The sequence below is a fragment of the Filicampus tigris genome, chromosome 2 (genome assembly GCF_054856515.1).
Source record: "Filicampus tigris isolate MCC_2025a chromosome 2, RoL_Ftig_1.0, whole genome shotgun sequence".
Lineage (NCBI taxonomy): Eukaryota > Metazoa > Chordata > Actinopteri > Syngnathiformes > Syngnathidae > Filicampus > Filicampus tigris.
In genome coordinates, this window is record NC_141218.1 from 32,633,891 (window position 1) to 32,647,636 (window position 13,746).

The window sequence follows — 13,746 nt, forward strand, 5'->3', positions numbered from 1 at the left end:
GGAGGAAACCGGAGTGCCCGGAGAAAACCCACGCAGGCACGGGGAGAACATGCAAACTCCACACAGGGAGGCCGGAGCCGGTATCGAACCCACGACCTCTGAACTGTGAGGCGGACGTGCTAACCAGTCGACCACCGTGCCGCCACCTCTTAAGTCAAATGTGCTAAAAAGTTGTACATTTTGGAGGTTAACCATCATTTCAAGTCACATTAAAGCTCAACAGACTTCACAATAGAGATCTCCAAAAGGATTCATTCCACAAGTTTTATATTTCATGTTTTATTGGTTCTTTCGGGCAACGATTGCCAACCTTTACTGAGCACATATTTTAAGCACATATTTTATAATAAAAACCTCACAGAACACCATCAAACAAAAATGTCACAAAATGTGGATACACTTGTCAATTATAGAATTTCTGCCTGCTAATAGAACATCATTTATTTGATCTCTCTCTGTCTCTATACATGGAAGTTGCTGGCATAGATAGATGAACAAATATACATTGATTCTTATAGATAAATATTTTCTGGGCCAATTAAGTGAAGATTTAACACACCTTAAAAGCTCCCTCGGCACAATAATGTGACCCGTCAAACTGCTTGAGAATGAGTGCTTAAGGGATACCACCACATGTGGCAACAAAACTGTCAATTTTTGTTTCTGGCATTTCAGAACTGTTGGCATGACTCTATGACACTAACCATTTCACCTGCGCTGACACCACTTGTATGCGGGTTTGCACCTGCCTTTCAGACACGTTTTTGAAAGACGCAAAATATTCCATTGCAATTTGTCTCCGGTTCGATGAATTACATCGCTCATGTTAAATAATCTATTTGCATATACTCCTTCCAGAAGGTGAAAAATTGACTGCATGGCAATTTTGTGCGTTTGGCAGATGCAATACTCTGTGTGTCCGCGTGGTGGATCATCTTCCACATCTATTTGTGTAAGCAATCAAGTTTCCACCTGCTTTTGCACGCGCAGACATTGGTTCTCAAACTATTTACTTCATCACCTCAAAAAATACTTGGCTCTCCAAGTATCACCATCATGAGAAACATTAAAAATACTGTAGCATAGTGGGCCAAAGTGTTTTCAAAAACATGGAACTGTATTTAACTGAACTGTATTTAAAAAAATGTACTGTACTGGATTAAGGGGGAAAAAAAATCCACTGTAACATTATGCACAGTTTGAACACTGAATTCAGTAATTCTTTGCGCACCGCTAGAGGGAGCCCACACTTTGAGAATTACTGTTTCAGTAGTCGGTCAGCCAAGTGGCTTGGACACACGGCTGTGGCGTCCTTGAGCTAAGACACATATATCCCGAACTGCTCACTGGGCACTTAAGTAGTTCCCCGCTCAGGTGTGTACCACAGCAGGGGTCAGATAGTCAGCAAGGTCTGTAGAAGCTGGATAACAATCCTGATCATTTGAATCAGGTGTGTGTTGCAGCATGGGGAGATAGAAATCAGGCAGGACGCCGGCCCTCAAGGAACAGGATTGAAGACCCCTGACTTACAGTGTGTTTGCTGTGTCCACTACTGCGTTAGATGTAATTTTGTCTATGTGTGTGTACATGACAGTTACAGATGATTCTTTTGTACTAGATCATGTGCAACATGCCCACCAACAGTCATTTCTAACAATAATTTGACCTTGAGTGTGTGCGTGTGTGTGGGTGTGTGTGTGTGTGTGTGTAGTGGTGGAGGCACCTGCTGTACAATGGTAGTTAATTCTAGGCAGAGCTGCACAATATTGTTCTTCAGTAATGAATACTCCGTCACACTGGCAAAGGGAGACCTGAAATGAAGGACAAGCACATTGTGATTTCAAACGCTGAATTCAGTACAGCCAGTAGGAAAAGCTTAACACATTTTTGTTCTCCTCAGTAGCAAACAAGCACAAACAACAAAGAATCATAACTGGAATGCCCTGGCGAAATCTTAGTGTTTTTTCACTTTCTGTGTTCTCTCAACTTCATAAAGCCTGCAGTTATCTGCAGCATTTTTCAAATACATATTTTCCCTCTAATACGTTGAACTGAAATGTTGCATTTTGGACATTGAACTGGCACAAGCACAGGTATCCACCCAAAAGAATTGGTGATGCTAGCAAGTAAGTATACCGACTATGCTGACTATCATCCTCAGATGTGTTTGTCATAGATTACCCGCTAATTCGTCAATGGGAAAAAACTTTTCCCAATCTAAATTAGAGCTGCCACAAATGATTATTTTGATAATCGATTAGTCACCTATTTTTTTTGCAATAAATTGACAGATTGTATGTAAATCGCAGCTTATCGCGCTAGCAAGCAGCTGCTCATATACAACCAACTTGAAGTGTTAAAGGTAAAAATAAAGACAAGAATAGTACATTCAACTTTTAATAAACTTTGCATTCCTGACATGTTTTTAATGTTTACAAAAGTATATAGTAAAATAGTAAATAAAATATATGAAGGCAATACTAAGGCCTATAAACATTTTTAGCTGTAAATGTTTTGTGCACTTTAAAATGAAACCTAAAATTACGCACAGTCATGTACAATCATAACAAGGGAACTGGGAATAACCATTCATAGTTAAGAATACTGCGGGGCTCTTTTTTGTTTTTCTCTTTTTTGGGCTCTTGTTGATTTGTGACACAAGTCAATGACGTGCCGTCATCTTAATTGCAGTCTCCTTGAAATTACATCAATGAGGGACGATGATGTAATTTCTGCAAACATTTGTCCCTCCTACAGCTTCACGCCTCCGTCAATCTCCATGTGTCCTCAATGGGATTTCTGGTTGTAGGCACTAACATGTAAACAGAGGGGTGAAGAACGAGGACATTGGAAGTTGCAAAAAGAAAAATGAGATCAGCCCCTACACGTGGGACCATATTTACTTCTGTAAACGCTGCACCATGATGTCGTGTTTTGTGCACATGCGTGTCACTTGACAGACACTTTTCCTTTACATTAAAAGTCAACTTTGTTTTTGTAATGTGAACGAGAACCTAAAAAGATGAGCTACAACAAAACACCCCAACTTGGCATCATGCCTTGCAATATATAGTCAAACACCATGTCACTATGCTACCTAGTTCTTTCTTATGTAGGTTAATACATTCTGATCTAGGGTATGTTATGTGTTGTGTGCACAGTACATAGTGTACATTTATGTCAGAATTTCATTGTCAAATATCATTGTTTCATTACTGGGCAAAAACAAACATCAAATAAAATCAATGTCCGAATTCAATTGTGTGTAGCTCATACCTGTCGAGCCAGGCTAGTAGGTTTTTTGCCGCACCAATCAAATCCACCACTGAGGTAAGGAAATCATTGGGTAGCCTCCGGGAAGCTCTTCCATCATAGTGTCCTCCCCTCCGCCTACCCAGGATGAAGTTCTGGAGGTTCTTGGCTGAAGCATTCAACTTGTGTGATAGAGTCCGGAGGTTTTCTGTCTCTAGGCCGTAGTTCTGGAAGAAAAATGAGATTCATTTTAACTGTCGGGTAGAGGAAACCATGCAGATATTTGATGTCAGTGTGTCACCGACCCTAAAGCCCTTTGTATGCTATTGTATGCTAATTAATTTGGAAAAGCAGCTAAACCAGACTCGTAATCGGCAACTAGTTTTCATGAGTGGCCAAATGTCAGCCGAAAGCTTTGCTGGGAATCAAAATTAGAATCACAGATGAAAAGCATCATAATGTTGCAGATGTAATGGCCGATCAAAAATGCCATGTTAGCGTTCGCAAACAGAGGGGGCTATACCAATAAAGTATATACATTACTGTTTATATATTGTATTTATAATTAAATATAATGCACCTGTGGATGAGATAGCGCAGCATGGAGAGGCTCTGTTGCAGAAATGCATGAGTACAGTCATGAAAGGAACCAACAGCCTCTAACGTATCCACACTCCTTTTATTTATTGTTTTACAGTTCCTCTCTTTATATTGTTATAACATACAGCAGCCAGGCCAATCCACTTCTACCTTGACAATTGCGCTATGTTGTTGGTGTGCAACGGGAACAAGCCTCTCCTTGGGTTGGTCTCACTTGACAATCACACTGTTTGTGGTTCAATAAAAAAGAAATAAATAATGTGTGGCATACATTCTAACCACTAATACATTGCGCTGCCCAGTAACTACAATAGTCCAACATATCGAGAAATCAATACCTCTATCACAGTGCCAATATCAATTTAAAATTATTACGGGTGTGTTATTATTTAACAATTCTACCTTATAATGCATCTTTTATGAAAAACCTCCTTTCTAGACTACAGGGTTACACTGCCCATTCCTGCTCAACCTTGTGACCCCTGTAAAGAAACACTCAGACCCACTGAGCCACATTGTGCACTGCCCATCAAGGCACCTCTGGAAATGTCTTGCCGGAGAGAGGCTGATTCCTGCTGACACGACGACTGCGCACGGACACACAGATCTAGACTATTTCCCCTCTGCCTCTAGAGCGATTTAGTACAGTCACGACCACAGTGACTACAAAGGAGAGAGGGAGAGAGTTGCACAGTGGCAGCAAGAGGAGTGAGAGACCAAATTAGAGAAGCTAAAGCGGCAGAAAACAAGATGAACAGAGAGCAACTAGAAACGCATCTTGCTGAAACTGGGTCATGCATATGTTACAGTGTGTCCTTTATGATCTAATGTACAGTATGGGAATGTGGATGCACATGTGAACCTGAAACGCGTGTTTGCACATGCTACAATTATGTTTCCCTATGATTCTATATAGCACTTGTGTCTGCCTCTTGGGGACAGAGTGCACAAATGAAGAGGAGAAACAATAATGTGATCACGGTTTATTGTGCGCGAATTTGTGTGTTTGCATGTGTGTGTGTGTACAAAGAGAAAAATAATTTGAGCTTGAATATGTGCCCCTATGTGTCAATCAATAGAGTACAAGGGCGATGCCATTAGAGCAGCCCCCCACTACCTTCATGTCGATCCGGTTGCCATAGCAGCAGTGTGGGGTAAAGCATCTTCTATGTGGAAATTCCAACCATTGCCAGGCCCATAATCACAATCAAACATCATTTATTGTATGAAAATCGGGCCTCACCACTTTGTTTCCTCTCTCTGATACCTCCAACTGCCATGCACTACTGTACTGTACATTAACGCATCACAACTTACTGTACATTACATACAATAGATATTAATGCTGCATTTCTACCTTTCAAAAAAGGAATAATAGACATGACTAATTAACTACAGGTTGGTAAATAAGTCCAAATAATGAAATGGTAAGAAAAAAATTGTTGACAATTTTTTTTTTTTAAATGGACATCAACCCAAACGTAATTTTTTAAAGAATATGTTCTATACAGTCCCACTAGTTGAAACACAGCATTCTGATTAATATTGTGTTTGTGGAATATGAGTTAAGCAACAAAATCCCAAAGCGAGATGGCTGAGATGGCTAAAATTGGGTGGATTTTGCTGCTTAACTCATATTCCACAAACGGAACATTAATCAGAATGCCATGTTTCAACTAGTGGGCCTTTTTTCAAAAATATGTTTGACTACCACTTCAATCAATGAATGGCATTATAGTAAGTCATCCATCCATCCATTTTCTAGACCACTTGCCCTCATTTGGGTCGCACATGAGCTGAAGCCTGGGATGGGGCTAAACTCTGGACTGATCATCATTTACTAGCCGACCATATATAGACAAACAACCATTCACATGCACATTCATGAACTTTAGAGTTTTCATTTAGGAGGAAGCAGTAGTACAAGGAGAAAACCTAACCCCAAGCACGGAGAGAATGTCGCACAAGGAGGGCCTGAGTCTAGAGTTGAACCCAAGATTCAAATGAAAGGCAGACAAATATGCGCCATCGTGCTATAGATAATAAACTATTGTATGCTAATTCATTTGGAAAAGGCAACTGCAGGAATTCATTGTCTATGTACAAAGCCGGGCTTATGGGACTGCTGAATCACAGTTTATGAAAAAGAGGTGCCTTCAATTTTAAAAGCCTCAAAAACTACAATGAAAAATAATGTGCACTGATAAACAGAAAGGATGCTTTGCGAAAAGCAAAAACACGAAGGACACCACAAAGACAATGAACAGGACCAACTTGGATGCTAACATAGCCAAGCGCATTCTAAATGTAAATTCATGACATCTCATTACATTTAAAATTATAAATTGTTCAGTGCATGCGATCCAAAACAGTCGCCATCCATTCCCTATGGGTCACTTTTAAACGTGACCATGGTGACACAATCACATATCAAGCCAGTGACCTGTCTCATTTTGTTGGCCAACAAAAACTTACGTGGAACAACCAACGACAGTCCACTGAGCTCCTATATTATGAGCAGTTAGCCAACAATTTTGAGAAGCGGGCGAGGACTCAACTACGTAGTCTCCGAGCATTAAAAATGCAATCCTGTAAAATAACCCACATTTTTAATAAATGTACCTGTAATCCGATTAAATGTGTTTTTCAAGCAATTGTAGCAGAATACCGTGACATTTTTGGGGTATCCTGAATACATAACACTGGTACATGTATTGAACACATGACACATCTTCGTCAATGTACATCATATAAGACTTACTTAATAATTTGAGCTTTTATTAAGGAGAGTAATTACAAAATCACATATTTGATAAATTTGAGCTTTTGTTAAGGAGAGTTTTAGAGACTTTTAAGAGAGACTTTTATTAAGATCGGTGTTTTTCCCATAGGCACATATTTTTTTGTTGGAAAGACCAAATGGTAAACCACCAAAGAAAAATAACAAAAATTATGCATACGGAAATAATAATTTTGTCTCAGTTTAGTAATCAATGTGAAATTTAAGCTTGTATAGTTGAACACAAAGTGGATGCATTTGCCGGGAATCATGACTTATTCTGTTTTATGAATGGCAAAAGATGGATACGCAGATTGGAGATGCCCGAGCCAGGGACCGCTTCCATTGGTCAGCCCATCAGTTTGCTGATTGGCTCGCTGGTTTCCGCTCCGCTTCTGGAGCACTGAATGGCACATCGGTCCGTGTGTGGAAATTGACGTACAAGCATCAGTCCGTATGTGGAGAAACAAATCGCGCAGGAGAAGTTTCGGTGCTGCTACATGTGTGTGCACTTGTCTCACGCATAGGCTTGCTGTCTTACACAGTGAGAAGAACTGAACTCTCAGTTGAAGAGTCAGTGTACGACACTGCATGATTTTAAAGACTGAAGAAAGCGGGAAAAAATGACCCCGTGTGACAGAATATGTGCAGTGCACAGTATTCCCACTGAGGCATTCCCAATGCAAGTAAGTAGGAGCAGTTGGGTAACTAGTGACGCGTTTGAAGCGTTCGGTGGCAATTTTTGCCTTGCGACCAAGTTATACGCATGAAGGACGATTAGTGGGACGGACTAAAATCCACCTCCGCTCTTGTTTAGTCTGTCCCTTTTTTAAAACTTGTCATCCTTCATCACAAAAATGGACATCCTTCCGGGATGGACAGTACAGCTCTCTACACTACCCAGGCTTGAATATACGCAGCAGTGTTGGCAATAGATGTGGCTGATCTCATTCAGGATGAGTTGGACTTGCATTTTGATGCATTGCACTTCTATACAGACAATAAGGTAGTGCTGGGATATAGCTGTAAGGTGCCAAAAAGGTTCTACACATATGTCCACAACAGACAATACAGTACAATGTGCTCACCAGTCGTCAAAGCTTGGACAATGGCACTATGTGTGCACTGAGTAGAACCCCGCAGACCATGCGTCGAGGTCCTTGTCGGAAACCCAACACAAAATCTACGTGGTTCACCGGACCAGGTTTCATCCACCATTCTCCTGAACTGGCAACACAAAAGTGGAATGTTCAACTTAATTGAACCGGACAAGGACTCTGAAATTCAGCGGCAGGTCAAAACTTATGCCACATACCTAACATAAGTGCTCAACAGTAAACGTTTTTTTCACTTTTAATTCCTTCTTCAGAGCAATAGCAAATCTTATCCACGTCGCAAAATCATTCAACGACACTAGCCTAAACAGTGAATGCTGGCCAAAATGCAACCTGCCTCGGACAACTGATGAGATGGCTCAGGCAAAAAAACATCATCCTCAAAGAGACATAAAAGGCTCACTTCTGCCATCATTTCCAGCAAGTCTATTCCAAAACAGAGCCCCTTACAAAACCTCAACCGAATTTTACAGGATGGTCTTGTTTCTGTTGGAGGCCGACTCAAACGTTCAGGGATTGAGAACTTTGGGAAAAAAAACAGTCATCCTCCCTAAAGTCTTCTGCTCACTCGTTACCACCACAAGCAAGTGAAGCACCAAGGTCGACACCTGACGGAAGGTGCAAAGAGCGCTGATGGACTTTGGCTTTTGGGTGGCAAAAGACTAATCAATTCAGTGTTCTTGTCTACATGGCGCCTCAAAGTCTTTCCTCCCTTTATTTACGTTGGCCTCGGCATGTTGGGGCCTTGGTCCATAACAACCAGACGCACCAGGGCGGACAAGATGAAAATAAGCGGTGGGCCCTCATGTTTTCCTGCATGAGCTCGAGAACTATACATATCGAGGTGATCGAGTAGCCACATCCAGTTGCATAAACGCCCTTCGCCGCTTCTTTGCATTAAGAGGATCTGCCAAACAGTTGTTATTTGATTGTGGCACCAATTTCATTGGTGCTTCAAAGGAGCTAGGAATGGACAAATCATTGCAGTCATACCTAACTAACCAGGATTGCAGCTGGGAATTCAATCCACCACATGCCTTCCATGGGAGGATCTTGGGAACGCATTGCCCATAGAATCTTCGACTCTATGCTACTACGAAACAAGGTTCACCTCAAAGTGTTGTGTACACTAAATTGCAGCCATCATTAATGCAAGGCCACTCCTCCCAGTTTCATATGATCCAGAGAACCCCTTCATCCTGTCTTCGTCAATGCTCATTACACAGAAATCTTGCCTTTTACCTCCACCTGGAGACTTCATGGACAAAGACGTGTGAACCAAGCAATGAAGACAAGTTCAGGGTCTTGCCAATCAGTTCTGGACACGCTGGAGGCATGAGTATTTGCCCACATTACTACAAAGACAGAAATGGACTGCATCTTGCAGAAACCTACAGGTTGATGGCCTAGTTCTGCTTAAGGACAACCAAGTCACACATAACAGCTCGCCCCTGGCAAGGGTCACTGCTACATTCCCAGGCAAAGACAATCGAGTAAGAAAGATTGAGGTAAAGGCATGGGACCAAGGTAGAAATTTTTGTCCGACCAGTCCCAAAAGTTATTCTTGTCATGCAAAAGGACTGAATGTATAATGTTTTTAGGAGTATAGTGGCCAGAGCTGGACATTTTAATAAAAATTGAGTGTCCGTTATTCATTATCCGTTTGCAGCGTGGGTACCCTTCCGTCGTCCGTCATTAGCATTTTTTTCGGGGGGGGGCGGATAGTACCCATCTATAGGCCGGTCCGCCTCTAATTTTAAACGGCCTCCGTCGGCAATTCCGTTGAAGGGGCTTCTGACTATGCTTAGTCTGTCTATTTTAAAAATGTTCCTGTCATTCGTCAACCGTTAGCAAAACAGGTGTCCGTCGTTGGACCAGTCCGCCACATAAACAGAATGCCCACCAGCTCTGATAGTGGCCTCATTAGGCCAGGCGAGGAGTGTGTTGTCTTTAAGGCCTTTCTATGTAAATATGTTCATGGTTATAATTAATACATGGTTATAATTAATCACTTATAGTGATTACTAGTCGTCCCTGGATGAATAATTAACGATTAATTTATGTTTAAGAAAAATTATTACAGCTAGACGTACTTCCGGTTTCCGATGATGTAATTTCCCGTTTTGAGTACCATACTTACGGGTTTCTCGCTTTCTCAAAGAAAAAAAAATGTCCGCGCTCAAGGATCTGTATGGAATCATTATCTAATGCCATCCACTTTCAATTATCAAGCAGGAATGCCGTAAGTTCCATTTTATAATACTTTACACATATGAGTGTGGATATTAATGCATATTTTCGTGTAGCTAATTGGACACTCTAAATTGCCCCTAGGTGTGATTGTGAGTGCGGATGTTTGTTTGTCTCTGTGTGCCCTGCGATTGGCTGGCAACCAATTTGGGGTATCCCCCGCCTACTGCCCGAAGACTGCTGGGATAGGCTCCAGCACGACCCGCGACCCTTGTGAGGACAAGCGGTATAGATAATGAATGAATGAATTTTCGTGTTTCGTGTTGTATAAAAAAAGTTGATGTACAGTGGGTACAGAAAGTTTTTAGACCCCTTGAAATGTTTCACTTTCTGTTTTGTCATTGCAGCCATTTGCCAAAATCAAAAGAGTTCATTTTATTTCTCATTAATGGACCCCATCTTGACAGAAAAAAACAGAAATGTAGCCTTTTTTACAATTTCTTTTTAACAAAAACCCTGACATATCATATGGTATTCAGTATTCAGACCCCTTGCAGTGACTCACATGCTGGCCATTCCTTATGATCCTCCTTGAGATGGTTCTGCTCATTTATTGGAGTCCAGCTGTGTTTAATGAAATTTGTTGGACTTGATTAGGAAAGGTCTATATAAGACCTTACAGCTCACCGTGCATGTCGGAGCAAATGAGGATCATGAGGTCGAAGGAACTGTCCAAGGTGATCAGAGACCGAAGTGTGGCAAGGCACAGATCTGGCCAAGGTTACAAAATAATTTCTGCAGCACTCAAGGTTCTTAAGAGCACAGTGGCCTCCATAATCAAATGGAAGAAGTTTGGGATGACCACAACTCTTCCTAGACCTGGCCGTCCAGCCAAACTGAGCAGTCATGGGAGAAGAGCCTAGGTGAGAGAGGTAAAGAAGAACCCAAAGATCACTGTGGCGGAGCTCCGTAGATGCAATAGGGAGATGGAGAAAGTTCCACAAAGTCAACTATCACTTATGGCAGAGTGGCCAAACGGAAACCTCTCCTCAGTGCAAGACACATGAAAGCCCGCATAGAGTTTGCCAAAAAACACATGAAGGACTCCCAGTTCATGTGAAGTAAGATTCTCTGGTCTGATGAGACCAAGATTGAACGTTTTGGTGTTATTTCTAAGCGGTATGTTTGGAGAAAAAAAGGCACTGTCCATCACCTGCCCAATACAATCCCTACAGTGAAGCGTGGTGGTGGGACCATCATGTTGTGGGGGTGTTTTTTCAGCTGCAGGGACAGGACAACCGGTTGCAATTGAAGGAAAGATGAATGCGGCCAAGTATAGGGATATCCTGGAGCAAAACGTCTTCTAGAGTGCTCAGGAACTCAGACTGGGTTGGAGGTTCACCTTTCAACAGCACAATGACCCGAAGCACACAGCTAAAATACCAAAAGAGTGGCTTCAGAACAACTCTGTGACCGTACTTGACTGGCCTAGCCAGAGCCCTGACCTAAATCCGGTTGAGCATCTCTCGAGAGACCTTAAAATGGCTGTCCACCACCGTTCATAATCCAACCTGACAGAACTGGAGATGATCTGCAAGGAAGATTGGCAGAGGATCCCCAAATCCAGGTGTGAAAAACTTGTTGCGTCATTCCAAAGAAGACTCGTGGCTGCAAGGGTGCTTCTACTCAATAAAATGCATCAGGGCCTGAATACTTGGACCATATGACATTTAAGTTTTCCTTTATGCAAAAATTTCTACATTTATGTTTTTTCTGTCAAGATGGGGTGCTGAGTGTACATTCATGAGAATTAAAATGAACTTTTTTGATTTTTGCAAATGGCTGTAATGACACAGAAAGTGAACATTTTCAAGGGTTCTGAATACTCTCTGTACCCACTTCACTTTGTGTTTGCAATGGCTTTACAGTAGGTGTAGAGAGTGACTTTATTTTTTTTTAATTAAAGTTTTCACTGCATTCTTATGAAGACTCTGCTGCTGAACTTGATGTTCTTCATTAGGTGTTGGTGTCACCAACATCTCAGTTGAAAACACTACAGGATCTTTTATACATGCATTGAGAAATGTATTATGACAAATGAAATATATTAAAAGCACATATTTTGCATGTATGTGTTTTGTCGATATTCAAAATTTATACATACATCTGGTCATTTAAATTACCATTTCAAATTCATTTAAATTGCTCATCCCTGGTGTAGAGCTAGCTGTTTGCTACCGAGGCATGAGGTAACATGGTGATTACCTATATTGAGATAAGTAATGTTATGATGAGGAATTGTATAAAATATTTCCTTTCTCAGGACATACGATGACTGTCACTGTGTGCCACTTATTCCCATGTTGTAAAATTTGAATGGGAAGAGTCGCTGATTAACAGCCACAAGCATACACATACATGTACACGCACACACCAACACACACACACATGCACACACACCCCCCCACACACACACACACACACACAAACAACCTCGGCTAATCCAGCAGTGTGTGCCCGAGAGATAAGGTGCATCATGCATATTTTTTTTCACATTCTCTCTCTATTTTACTTCCCCTCTCACACCTCTCGTCCTCTCTTCCTCATTCTCTCTCTTGGAGGGTAGCACCTAATTCCTCCTAATTCTCTAATCCGGAGCAGGGGCACTACACAGGCTGGCTGTCAAGACATACAAAGCAGACCTAAAATAAATTAACCATTTCATAGCCAATAACAAAAAAAAGTAGATTAAAAAAAAACTGGTTGAAAAAATACACATTGTCACGTGAGGATCGGGATTTGGACCCATACGCAGAAATGACACGGAAGTTGAAGAGTAAAAAGTCTATCAACGAAAATACAAAGTAACAACAGAGATCAGGACTGGAAGAGAGTTTTCATCCTCACTCAAACAAGGTTTGATGTACTGACGACGTGTCACTGACTCAAACTTTTAAATTGTAGGACTGCAGGCCTATATGACATCATAAAGGACAAAGCATAAAAGGACCATAGCAACTGCATATCAACTGATTCATCATGTAACAACCAGTCATAACAGTACCCCCCTCAAGGGGCACCACCTGGTGCCCAGAATCTAAAATAACAAAAGGAACAAGGTGAAAATAAATCAAAAACACCAAATAAACTTAAGGATAAAACAACAAGAATTAAAGTAACTAAACAAACACTAGGAAACCAGCTGTACTTGGATCAAGACAAAAAACAAACAGCAAGTAGACACGACATAGACAATGAACCAACAAAGACTGAAAGAAAACAAGAAACCAAATACAGACAAGACAACGAGCAATATGGGACTCGGCACAAAGTGTATCAAGGGAGATGACGGGGTAACTTGGACTAAGACAGCAAACAAAAATGCAACAATAACAATGGACCAACAAAGACTGAAGGAAAGCAAGGAACTAAATACAAACTGATGAGACGAGGAACACCTGGACAAGACACAAAGTGTTAGAGGGAGTTGGTTGAGTACTTCAAGGGATCTGGTAACAGAGGACAGGTAGACACAATAAACTAACCAGACAGACACGGATAAAAGAATCATGAGGAAAACATGAAACTAAATTCCAAATCAAAACCAAAATCAACAACAGATCAGAGAAGACCAGACAAAAGGTTCCTGGCAGAACCATTCCGGTGGGAGTCCAAGAGGCCAGACGAGAGGGTCTTGGCAGGACCATTCTGGTGGGCGACCCGGAGGCCAGAAGAGATGTCCTTGGCTAGGCCAATCCGGTGGGAGTTCAGGAGGCCTGACGAGAGGGTCTTGGCAGGACCAGTCTGGTG

General features: G+C 41.5%; 1 protein-coding gene across 4 annotated transcripts in view; it reads right to left on the reverse strand.

Moving 5' to 3' along the window:
- LOC147152069 (connector enhancer of kinase suppressor of ras 2) overlaps positions 1–13,746 on the reverse strand; it is an 83,060-nt gene that overhangs the window by 44,698 nt on the left and 24,616 nt on the right. For all 4 annotated transcript variants that reach the window (XM_086023622.1, XM_086023624.1, XM_086023623.1 and 1 more), the window contains exons 3-4: positions 3,277–3,479; positions 1,724–1,811 (exon numbers count right to left, since the gene is read on the reverse strand). In XM_086023622.1, the coding sequence (XP_085879748.1) occupies positions 1,724–1,811; positions 3,277–3,479 (291 nt within the window). The remainder of the gene's footprint in view (positions 1–1,723; positions 1,812–3,276; positions 3,480–13,746) is intronic.